This window comes from Lethenteron reissneri, chromosome 60, assembly GCF_015708825.2.
Source record: "Lethenteron reissneri isolate LAM-NWPU_2019-01 chromosome 60, ASM1570882v1, whole genome shotgun sequence".
Lineage (NCBI taxonomy): Eukaryota > Metazoa > Chordata > Hyperoartia > Petromyzontiformes > Petromyzontidae > Lethenteron > Lethenteron reissneri.
In genome coordinates this window covers 2,618,776-2,631,194 of record NC_083838.1, presented here as the reverse complement: position 1 = coordinate 2,631,194, position 12,419 = coordinate 2,618,776, and the positions used below count along the sequence as shown (strand labels likewise).

General features: G+C 47.7%; 1 protein-coding gene across 1 annotated transcript; it reads right to left on the bottom strand.

Annotated features, from left to right (window-relative positions):
• Positions 1 to 204: 204 nt before the first annotated feature.
• On the bottom strand, positions 205 to 7,136 carry LOC133357935 (uncharacterized). Its single transcript, XM_061576127.1, has 3 exons — positions 6,766 to 7,136; positions 4,401 to 5,362; positions 205 to 1,376 (listed from the first exon to the last, which is right to left on the bottom strand). The coding sequence occupies exons 2-3, from the start codon at positions 5,345 to 5,347 to the stop codon at positions 890 to 892; spliced, it is 1,434 nt and encodes a 477-aa protein (XP_061432111.1). The 5' UTR covers positions 5,348 to 5,362; positions 6,766 to 7,136; the 3' UTR covers positions 205 to 889.
• Positions 7,137 to 12,419: the final 5,283 nt, after the last annotated feature.

Genomic DNA, 12,419 nt, shown 5'->3' with positions numbered 1-12,419 from the left:
CACCACCAAAATAAGGACCACGCGCACTGGCGAGGGTGACGTCCGGTGACACCAGTGGTTCTTAGCGTGGGGATGCGAGACGCGGTCAGATTTCTTTTTAGAAGGTAAATCATCGAAAAGACAAATTAAGCACAGGCACATAAGTACAACGACTACTTTGTTTCATCAACCCCTGCGAATGTATTAAAATTCTAAAAAAATGTCTACGATTGAACACCAAAAGGGTGCAAGGCTGCAGTAAAGGCTAAGAACCACTGGCTAAGAGCACGTGATGGCCTCATGATCCCGACCATTCTACACACGGTTGGGGGAGGCTGCTTTGTAATTGACTAATTCATGGTGACCTTATCTGTTTGTGTTGGGGGTTTCGGTTAAAAATATACATAGGGGTCATTATTTAAGATGATTTTAAAAAATGTTTTTTTCACGTTTTTCTTCTGGGACCCACCTCTATGCCTCCCGCGTCCCATAATGCCGAAATGTGTTAGGTGCGAGGCCTGGCTCTGTATTGAACGGCCCCGCAAGATGTTCTTCCGTGCGTTTGGTTGATCTAAGAGCGGTGCACAAGTTATAAATGCCACCAAAGTTGGTCCCAATCCCAGTTAAAACTTTCACTCGAGTTGCCGGTCCTCCAGAACACAAAATAAATGTTGGCGCATCCCACAAGAAAAGCGTCAGTCCGAGCGGCACAACGTGTTGGAAAAGGCTGCAGCATCAGGAACTACGGATGTGTCGAGACAAATGGTCAGTCCCACACTGGAATGTTACGTGTACACATGGCGGCTCCACGAGCTGGAATGTTTAGTTGCCTATACATACAAACGGGAAGAGGAATGTATAGTCGTATTTGTGCAAGTCTGATCCACGTGTAATCTGATGCACCTTGATGTCAAGGGAGACGTAAGAAACCAGCAGCACTCAGGGCTGCGTCCACGTTGGACACGAGGCTAGCGTTATAGCGCCAGAGTCTTGTATCATAGCTCAGCTGCTCCTTGCTCATCTCCGGCCGCATCGCGTTACGGAAGTGGAACATTCTCGCAGCATTCGTTGGCACGATCTGCTGCCCATGCAGCGAGCGCAGCACGCTGTGCACGGACACGCGCACCACACGCCTCGCCTCCAACATCATCTTGGTGCTGTCGGGCGTGACCGGCTCGTGCAGCACGTGCGTCAGGATGTCGTGGCCCGGGACGCCGCGCCAGCGAGCGGAATAAGTCGCGTGCAAGGTGGCGTTGCGCGCGGAGTGAGGGAACACGTAGTTTCTGAAGTGGAAGACGCTCACACGGTAACGAGACGTCAGCGTCTTCATGAGCCCTGCCCAGTCCTCGTGCTGCAGTGGGACGATTACTTCGTCGATGTCGGTCATCGCCAAGTACCTGCCGGGGGCCCCAAGCAATCAAAAGTCATAAAAAAAACATAGCGAAAAGTCATGATGTCGTGTGAGAAGGAAAGAGGGGGGTGCAATCTACAGCCCAATCCGTTTTGATCATTGAAAGACACTTTTTTATCGAGAGATTATATGGGTTAGGCCACGTCATGAGCCGACAAAGTTCATCATCAATGCCGACGTGTTAAACCAATTTTATGTGATTATAGTTAAGACCCTCCACCACCCGACGGTCACATTGTCACGTACAGGAGTTTAATGAGCCAATTTAAAGTATAAATAAGTATAACCCGTAAAAACAAAGTTTTTCACTATAAACCCTTTATATGCGTGGCGGCTAGAGTCCTCTCGTCCTCTGGCTTGAGATGGCTGCCACCTATGGGTCAGATGATTGTCTGCCAGTATTAAGCAATTGGTAATTAAATATTTAATTTGTTTTCCCTAAAAAGTGTAAAATTTTGGAAAAAAAAATCACGAACGTTAATTGTCTCGCACAACGAGTCTGTGTGCAAAATGTCAGCTCGATTGGATCACGGGAAGTGGGTTAAAAAACGACCGAAAGATTTGCACGGTCGTAAGCAAGCAAGCAAGCACGCAAGCAAGCAAGCGAACTTAATATAAAGGATTTAAATAGTTTTTTTTTTGGTTAGATCGCGTAAATATCGCGTATTTATGCGATGTAGCAAAAATAAAACCTGTATAATGGATGATATTGGTCGCGAACGCCTAAGTGTTAAACCAGTTTTACGTGATTATAGTTTCAGCTCACCAGAAATCGGAGAGCAAATGTACACAAATTAAATTGACAAATGGATGCAACGTTTCATTTGAAGCTACGTCAAGCATGAACAGTAGCAATCTCATGTTAGTCAGAATTAGATCATGACTTGGCCTACCCGCCCCAAAAATAAATATTAGAAAGTACAATATGGACGATTTAAGTTAAAGCCCATTGGCTATTTACTGGTGGATGAAGGCCTCTTCGCTGCTTGGCAATTATGGGGTAAAGTAAGTGTTTGATCAACATGGCTGACTGCTGATGATCCCTAAATGACGTCACGCACCTAGGGGGGGGGTCAGACATTTGTGACGATGTGTGACGAGGGGGGGAGGGGTGTTGAGAAATGTGACGTCACATAAAAATGCGCAACTTTTAATAAATATAGAATTGTTATATCAACACTAATTGTTATAGCAACACTCCTACAACATCAGAGTGCAGCGCCACATTAAATACGCACTACAATGACAATAGTTTAAGGCGATTTGAAGCATGTTTTATTTTCAAAATGGAAATATGGTTTTGGGGAGGGGGCAGAGCTTTGTGACGTCATATTTGAGGGGGGGGGGGGTCTGACTTTTTGTGACGCCGTGTGACGAGGGGTCAAAAATCTTTCAAAATCGCGTGACGTCATTTATGGACGGCCCCCTAGACGGGACCCTCGATAATCGCGGGGGTTACATTCTTGCAAAGTGCCGCAAAAGCCAAAATCACGAAATTAAATACTTAAACTTTATCAAAACAATGGCGTTAGGTATACGGCAACCCAAAATAGACACGGCGATTTAAATAGGTACGGTACTGTATTGCAAATAACTAGAGATATTCATAGACAATAAATACAGAATAAAACTGTTCTTACCGATGATCCAAATCGGGTGTGTGTTTGTTTGGCCACGGGTAGAGAGCGTGGTCAGCGCGCTGCACTACGAACCCGGCGACCCGAGTTCGATTCCCGCTCACGGCCAACACCAGTGACGATTATCTGAACCTGGGCCTCCCCTAGGTCGACTCAGCCTCAAATGAGTCCCTGGTGCGACGTGTAAATATCGCCACTGGGGAGACAAAAGTCGAGGTGCGAGCCACCCACCCCCGCGTGTGCCACAGTGCCGACCTTCATAAGTGCTGCACGCTAACAGCACTTGCCCCAACAGTCTGTTAAGGCTATATGGCGGACCTTTGTCTTTGTCCGCGAGATGCTTGCACGGCACAGGTTGATGTGCCACCAACTGTCTCGCCCGCCCCACAATACAGTACTTGTCCGTGTACGTTATACCCGCGAAATGCCAAAGCTATCCCTCGCTATAAATTGGTGTACAAAAGATGACAAAATTCGCAATTTAGAGGCCTTCAATCCACTGCCGGATGAAAGCCTCCCCATGCCACTTGCTTATGGGAGTTGTTTGACCATAATTTCGACGTGTTTATCTTTGAAAAAAATAACAATAGGTTTACCTATATCATTAGACCTACTTTGCCAGTACCAAAATATAATAATAGGGTTTTTCCCCTTTTTTCTGGCAACAAAACTGAAACCTTTTAGAAGGATTTTGACTGCAAATATTGTGATTAATGCAGACATGAATCCTTGTAAAAATGTTTCAGTTTTGTTGCCAGAAAAAAGGGGGAAAACCCTATCATTAGGTTTACCTATGTTAATCTTTGCCAACTGGTGAAGGGCATGAGTCATTAAGGATCTATTCAGATTTCACTCCTCACCGATGGATTCTAACTGGGGCAGTAGGGATCATGGCACAGTACGCCAACAGCTGCGCCACCACTCACACCCTCCACATTGCAGCTCAGCCCATACGTAGCCATCTCATCGATCTGTACAGTAAACCCAGTTGCCCACGTTAACCAGTCATTCACTCTTGTCGCACAGCGCAGTGACGTGACATCGCTCGCTCAGAGCATAGACAGAGCAGAGAGTGTCACATCAGAGAGTGTCACGTCAGATAGGGTCACATCAGAGCGTGTCACGTCAGATACCATACCTGTCAATCCATAAGGTTTACCCGTATTCTTGTACAGGGAAACTAAGTTTTCAGGTCCATACGGCGTACAGCCGTGGTCTATTTTTAGAATGTATCTTTTGTGATGGGACTTTGTAGGATGAACGTTGCTATTTACAAGGGCACGGGTGACCAATAATGTCTGAATTGGTCTGTAATAAGGTAGGGCACTCATAAGGGGTTGACACGTATGCGATACAATTCTCTAAGCCGGTACCTGGTGTCGTCCATGCGTCGGTATAGGCAGTCATTGAGTGCAGCCGTTTGGCCGTGGTAATGCACGTCGCCCGGATCCACATTCGGCATCCAGCCACTGGAGGGCTGCAGGTGGATCCCGATGGGCCACGGCACCACCTCGACAATGCCGGCGGCCTGGTAGTGCGCCAGCAAGCGGGCAAGCATGGGCCCACAGCCGCTGTTGTAGACAGTGACAATGCTAGCACCCAGGAGTCGGTAGAGCTCCACGGCCTGAGCAAACTGCAGGACGTTGTCGTATCCACCGAACAGCGTCGAGATGCAGACGCCAAACTCGTGAGTGAAATTCCTCTCCTGGCCCAACGGTCCCCGTGCACCGCGGTAGAATGGGGTGAAGGAGGGCCGGGGCGTTGCTAGCTCAGAGTAGGAGGAGGAATTGGGCCCTGGCGCACGGATAGAAATGGGCACGGGGCTCTCGGCGGGCACCAGAGTGACCCCTTGGGGAGTTGAACAGGCGTTGACATTGGGTGGGGTGCACAGGACGTCAGCCGTGGCCCAGGGGAAGTTGAAGTGGAGCCTGTGCACCTCCACACGCGCTGGCGAATGCACGAACGGCTCGCTACTTGCGCCGCCGCAGCAGAAGAGGCAGCGAAGCGCGGGCAGACCCTCCCGCTTGACGATGGTGAGTAGACGCGCCTGGGCAGGGCCCTCGCGCTCATCCCAGGAAGCGGACACGAGCAGCGCTGGGGCTCCGGTCACAGGCGTGAGAAGCACAGCCGAGGGCCCGCAGGGAGAGCTCAGCGGTGGCTCAAAGTTGGTCCGGTTAAGGGGCTGCTCAAGATTCCCATCACTCTGTCTGCTGGAGCCTGGGGGGGCCATGCCAAGCAGGGTCCAGGGGATGTCGGTGATGGCAGCGGCGAACAGCAGCGAGCCCACGAGCAGGAGTGCCGCGAAGTGCCGGAACTTCATCACGATGGACGGCTCCTACATGAGAGCATCCATGGATCATTATTATTTTATTTCACTTGTTGAACCAGGAAGCATCACTAGATCTCGAACCTTTGTTTGAATGAGGGTCCTGCCAAGTTTTTGTAGTAAAGGATACAATTGGTGCGTGTAATCACTAATTTGCAGGTATTTTTTTCAACATTAGGATACATTGCACACCGCGTGTAGAGGACATTTAATTATCACGCATTAACTCTTGTAAGGCCAACATGACTAGTTTTAATGATCACAATAAGGCACACATACTTGTGCACGCAGTTCCAGCTCTCGGCTAGGAGCAACGTAATGTCGTCATTCAATTTCCTTCACAATTTCTATCCAGCAATACAATTCACTTCGTTAATTCACAGCTTCTTTCTGAACATGAAACCGTCCATCTTAGACTCACACTTCTACTTCCTCTGCACATCATCGCACCCTGACCACACGAAATGGGCAATATCATTGTGACATGTTGTCTGCCTTCATTCCTTGCGCAGTATTAATGGGGGATTCAAACGACAAAGCCAATGAAACGAAAAGGATATTCAGTGCTCACAAATACCATGAACAGGTAGTAGACAGTGCCTGCCAATGTGCCTCCTCGGTCAACCGTAAAAAAAGATGCAACCAGTTAACCGAGAGCATACAGGACAGGGTGCAGTTGTCCTGACAACAACAACAAGCGCCATTTGCCACTAAGTGGCGGTGATGTCACCACGGCGCTTGTGCCAAGCTAGGTGCACTTTGAGGCCACGTGAAGTGTCAAATGCTCGCTGGCAGGTCACGGCAAAGACCCAGCACTTCAGCAGGAAGCACAAACATCAGGGACCAGCTCGTATACGGCTCAATGCCAAACGCCAGCAATAACAAACCACAATTAGTTTTTTTTTTCGATTTAAAGCTTTCGTGACTGCAGGGATTCATCTTCTTGGTTCTTTCGGTAAAGTCACGTAGACGGGAAAAAATAAAATAATAAAAATAAAACATAATAAAATAATTCTCACGACGTTTCGGCCACAACGCAAGCAGCCGTCCTCAGGTGAAGAACAGGTTCTTGGTGATGTCGTCTAAAATGTATCGTAAGCCCTCATCCACCCGACACAGCCAATGGATAAAAGTGCCGCATGAATTAAATGCGCCAAAATGTATTGCTGCTTCAGCATAACCCGTGTGTTGTTGGGGGGAGGAAGCGCACATCATTTAAAATGGTTACGGAAGTTTCGCCGTAGATTGCACCCATCTCCCTCGGGTTGTGCGGAGTTTGTATGTGTTCTTCATTACCTCCCCTTGTTTTGAATTTGTGCTCGATCGCACCTTGCCAGCCTGTGTGTGTGTGTCCATCACGAGGCGAGGAGTATGAACAGGTGAGGTGAGCGAGCGAGCCTGTGGACTCATACCTGCTTGCAGCCTCGGTGAGTTCACAGTCCGTTCCTCCGATGAGCACGGTTAGCCACGTACGTCGCGAAAAAATCCGAATCTTGATTTATCTCGGATAAATCAAGAATACGCTACGACGCTCTTTGTCACAAACGCCCAGTAGGGGTGGGTAAGAAAGTTCCAACAATTTCTTTTTTAAACGATATGAGTGCAAAGTATAGGAAAGGTAAGCAAATCAATAAAATACATGGAAACTAAAATAAATGGAAACTAGACTACTTTTATATTGCCAGGTAAAATTATACTGAGCTAAAGAGCTATTTTTCAGAAACGATGCGTAAATGTATCTCAGCCAAATGCACGCTCCTCGCTCCCCGACGCGAGACTGAGAATCCAGGACTTCACCACCTCGCAAGGTGCCTGGGCCCGTTCCCTCTACCCATCCCCCCTCCACACCGCAATTCTCATTCACCTGCACTTCAGGAAACCCTGTCCAAGACCTCCCCCCACCCACTCTCGTCCCCACCCCCTCCCACCCATCCCCTCCCCCTCTCACCTTTCCAATCCCCTCCCACCCCCACCCCCTCTCACCCACCCACCCCCTCCCACCCGCCCCACAACCCCCTCCCACCCGTCCCACCCCCCTCCATCCCGGCCCCCCCCACAACCCCCTCCCACCCGTCCCACCCCCCTCCATCCCCCCCCACAACCCCCTCCCACCCGCCCCACAACCCCCTCCATCCCGGCCCCCCCCACAACCCCCTCCCACCCGTCCCACCCCCCTCCATCCCCCCCCCACAACCCCCTCCCACCCGTCCCACCCCCCTCCATCCCGGCCCCCCCCACAACCCCCTCCCACCCGTCCCACCCCCCTCCATCCCCCCCCCACAACCCCCTCCCACCCGTCCCACCCCCCTCCATCCCGGCCCCCCCCACAACCCCCTCCCACCCGTCCCACCCCCCTCCATCCCCCCCCCACAACCCCCTCCCACCCGCCCCACAACCCCCTCCGACCCGGCCCCACACCCCTCCCACCCGGCCCCACCCCCCTCCCACCCGGCCCCCCTCCCACCTACCCCCCTCCCACCTACCCCCCTCCCACCTACCCCACCTGTGAATCTTAAACTCTGCGGCTTGGTGTATTAACCGGTTCACTCAGATGCCACCGTAAGCCAGCTGGAATGAAATCGAAATCACCACATCAGTGATCTGAAAAAATGTGGAAGAAAGTCGGCGGTGCCATGGCACCTGGGTCTGTCCCGAAACCTCCTGCTCGCAGCGAGCCTTCGACACTTCACGTTGCCTCAAAGTGCACCTGGGCTGGCACAGGCGCCGTGGTGACATCACCGTCGCATTGGTGTTGCCCGAAGGGAGGGATCTTTGCAACCCCCCCCCCCCCCCCCATGTATGGTCCTTGTGGATCGTGAATCGAGCTGTGTTGGAAGGATTCTGCTCAGTCGATCCGACAAACAGCGGGTCGAAGTCGATGGGGCCATCCCCGGCTAAAGTGTCCATTTTTGTTATCTTAAATTACATTCTGCGGTTCACGAGGCGTACGGAACAACGGTATTTGATGACCGATTTTTACGTTTTATGTTAATCGGACTGCTATGTTAAGTCGCTTTGTAAATTGTCCTTTTTATGCTCATTAAGCAATGTTATGTTGATGTACAATTTGATCGCAGACGGAATTCAGTTCTACCGTAATCTTACTTAATGTGATGTATTAAACTTTATTCTGCGAGCGCATACAAGTAGTTCGGACGATGAACCATATGGACATTTGAGGTTAACCTGATTTCTGGAAGCACATGTTTTATTTGGGCAACAGATCTCGACAAGGCATGGCAAACAATGACTTTACACCCTGATAAATGGAGACGTGAGTAGAACCTCAAATGCTGCCACACACCCCAGAGAAATACAACAACCGCCATTTGTCACCGAGTGGCGGTGATGCCACAACGGCGCTTGTGACATGCTAGGTGCACTTTAATAGAGGTTTTTTTGGGTTAGATCGCGTAAATATATAAATGTGTCGTTAAAACCCGTCACCACCCGACACAGCCAACTAGTAAGGGTTGTCACGTAAACAGAACGTGCCAATTCGTCACTAGTACAGAACTAGTGTGTAGTGTATAGTAGTGTAGTGTATAGTGTAGTGTATAGTAGTGTATAGTGTAGTGTATAGTGTAGTGTACTAGTACAGCACACCGGTGTGTTGGAGAGCCAAGCCACAACATTTAAAATCTGAGTACGACGCTTCGCCAGTAATTACAACTAGCTTCATCAGGCGACAGCCAGATTTGTAGAGAAGTCGAACTGTCTGTTCCTTATTTAGTGGCGCAAATGTGGTGACCACGCTTGTGCGCTCTTCCGCAAAGTGGGGGGTGGGGGATTACTGGGTCCACGTACATTATGCATGTGCATTATGCGAGCCCTTTGACCTTGTCCTTCCTTACTCTTTGGTTCTTTTGGTAAAGTCACGTAGGTAGAACAAATAATAGATCATGATGTTTCGATCGCAACTCAAGCAATCGTCATCAGGTGGTCTGCTTGAGATATGAAACGCCCTCTCAAGAACACGACGAGGTTCTTGAGAGAAGGTGATGCCGATAGCAAGGCGGTGGTGGCTGTGCACACCTGTAATCCAGAACTGTGGAGGCGAGGGGTTGGTGTATTACACAAATGTTGCGAAACTCCGTTACCATGGGCGTCAAGGTGCCCTACCCTGGCTCGCCAGAAGGCTGGACAGAAAGTGGACTAATCTCCATCTCTATCGATACGGGGAGTGTTGCCCCTCATGCACGTGGTTGTTCTCCGCGTACTCCAGTTTCCTGCCACTTGTATAAATACTCACGAATTGGCTGAAAACATCTTAAAATAAAATAAAAAAATCTCAATGCAGGATCCTCCTGAAAACATAGTCACGCAGCACTCAGTGATGAAATCCAAAACTATAATTAATCTTAAAGCCATATGTGTGTAGGGTTACTTAATTGCTCTTGGCTGACTCAAGGTAACGTTAGGAAACGTCCTGGTTCGGCCTTTACAAATGCCACCTCCCAACGCTCTCGTCCTCCCAGTTCTCTGAAAAGCTCCTGTTAGGCTTAAACATCTCCCTCCACCCCCTCCTCTCCATCCTTTTTAAATAAACATGCCTTTACTTGAACGACGCGAGCGTTTCACCCCCAAGTCCTAAAGGCAGCACTTCCATTACTAATAGTGAATAGATTAAATACACACATACCCTTTCTTTGAATCTACAAACATTGAGGGTTTTTTTAATAATAACAAATCATCAGGGGTTTCTGTTAAAACTACTCCACACTCATTCCTAGCCACCGCAACAGCTCTGCAAACGCGAAACACACAGGGCTCGAATACAGAACGACTTGCGAAATTTGAGACATGATATAAGCCTGGTTGTAACTCAGGTTCCATAGGGGAGTTAATGAAAAAAATTACCTGGTATAGTTAGGACGGAATTTAAAGGTGCTTAGCACTACTTTTGCAGCAGCTGTAAATGTATGAAAAAAATTGCTGGTAATTATAATGAAAGTACAATTATTCTGAACATTAATATTAATGTAATTCATAGTAATTGCATAAATAAATATAATAAATACATAGACTTACCACGTTGACAGACCGGCTGAAGTTTACAGAGCGGGATTGTTGCAAGTATGTACGTTGAACTTCTTTCACACCGTGCGTTAGAAATAAGTCAGAGGTGCGGAGCAAGGACAAAAAAAAAACACAAATAGTTCTAAACACTTGCGTTTTCAATCTAGATGATCATTTAAAAGTGCCTAGCACCGGTGGCTTCCTAATATTGGAAGAGCATCCCAAACGGCCGCAGAAGCCCATCTGAAAGCGTACGATGTGCCGACCGTTTTTGTTCAATGGTTAGCCAAAAGCCGCTGTGAGGATGACCGGAGTTTGCGTGATGGATATAGTTGCGACTCAACTCAACATTCATCCAATATGAAAGAAGAGGCAACAGCTTCTGTACTCACCGGGGTTGTCTTCCTGAAGGCAAATTGGTTGGTGCAGAGGGAGTAATGACGACATCCCTAGCAACCTCTGCCATGCCCCTATATTCCCGATCTCACTTTGACTCGCATATTCACTTTTAATAATGTATTTATATTTTGCCTCATGGACATTGCTGAGCTTACCATTCACAATCTGCCGGATTTTTTACGAACATTTTCTGTACTCGGGTCCCTGAATTGTTTTACAGGAAATAATTGAAGAACCTACTGAATAAATTGCAAGATAATTTGTACTGCGTGAATAAGGCTATCCAAAGTTATTACTCTCTACCACAGCTCTGCGATGCAACTATCCATCCAGCATTTGCACATGAGATTAAATCATTGCTCAATCTCATATTTGCTAATGACAATGGTTATCATGATACACGGCAATCTAATAAAGGTGACAAATTGGGTCTCAAGATAAATTTAAGCAAAACAAAAGTCATGCACAATAAGTTTGCATACAACTGAAAATATGTTGGAGGGAGGGGCACAACTCTCGTGTACCTATTTAAGTTATTGAAGGCAGACTGGGATTTAAATTATGAAATACGATATGGAGGCGAGCAAAAGCAGATTGGGATGCTTTGTAAAACTGAACTCGGTCATGAAAAACAACATACCAATGGGCCTTTAAAAACAATCCATCAGTACATATGAAAAATATGGACACCAACAAAAAAATTATGCAAAAGCTAAAATGTGCACAAAGAAAGATGACCACGCAGATCAAACACGAGTTATAGACATCATATTCAATCATCGCGCATAGTCATTGCGCCAAACGTGTGACCTCTTGCGGCAGCATTCACATAAACTGATCTTGCTGCCAAAGCAGTGTCCCGAGTGATTTGTTTGATCCTTGTGTGGCACATTAGGAATGGATCACTCTTTTAATTATGTCCTTGTGCAGCAAGGGAGTAAAGTGTGGTTCTGTGAAAGTCCTGATGTGCTGTGCAACGTAATGCATTGTAACGAATTATAACTTTTATTAAAGGACGACCTTAGAACACTCGCATCTTTAAAGTTCAAGTTAAAGTTCATTTATTAGGTATAGCCCTGTGAGCCATTCGGCTCTTGAATCGGGTGCAACCGCAACAAACAAAAAAAACAAAAACATGAACAAAAAACATCTTAAAGTGAATATGTGACTAAGTGCAAACAGAAAATCCAAGAAAAGACAGCAGAATATTCCAGAAAAACACCGTACAGCAACGCTGTGTGCAAAAATCCCAGTGGGATGCAAGTCAAACAACAACAACAACCACAAGACAACTTAAAGCCCTGCATGAAGAGACGAGGAGTGAACACACGATTTAGTCTCCAGACTGAAGTTCACTGGTTGTCACGTGCGAAAGTACTCACGCGTCTCTTTGAACTGTGCGAAGAGGTACACATATTGTCAAGTCTTCGCCCTCTCAGACCGATCAGCGTGGAAACGTTCTCCGGACTTTTGGCTTCACGTCGAGTATCCTGGACTCGCCGACAACAGCTCTGAAGCGCCTATTGCTGTTTCCAATATCGTACAACAGCGAAATTGGATTTTCAACACTTGTAGTTTTGAAAACAAACACGGATGAACGTGAAGCCTGATATAAGGCCTCAAGCCCTCCACCTTGACGTCAGACTTA

Excerpts from the sequence above, each read along its gene's own strand:
- LOC133357935 (XM_061576127.1), bottom strand. The coding sequence starts at position 5,347 with ATGAAGTTCCGGCACTTCGCGGCACTCCTGCTCGTGGGCTCGCTGCTG. Across the intron at positions 1,377-4,400 it reads CGACGCATGGACGACACCAG|GTACTTGGCGATGACCGACA; the intron begins GTACCGGCTTAG and ends GGCCCCCGGCAG.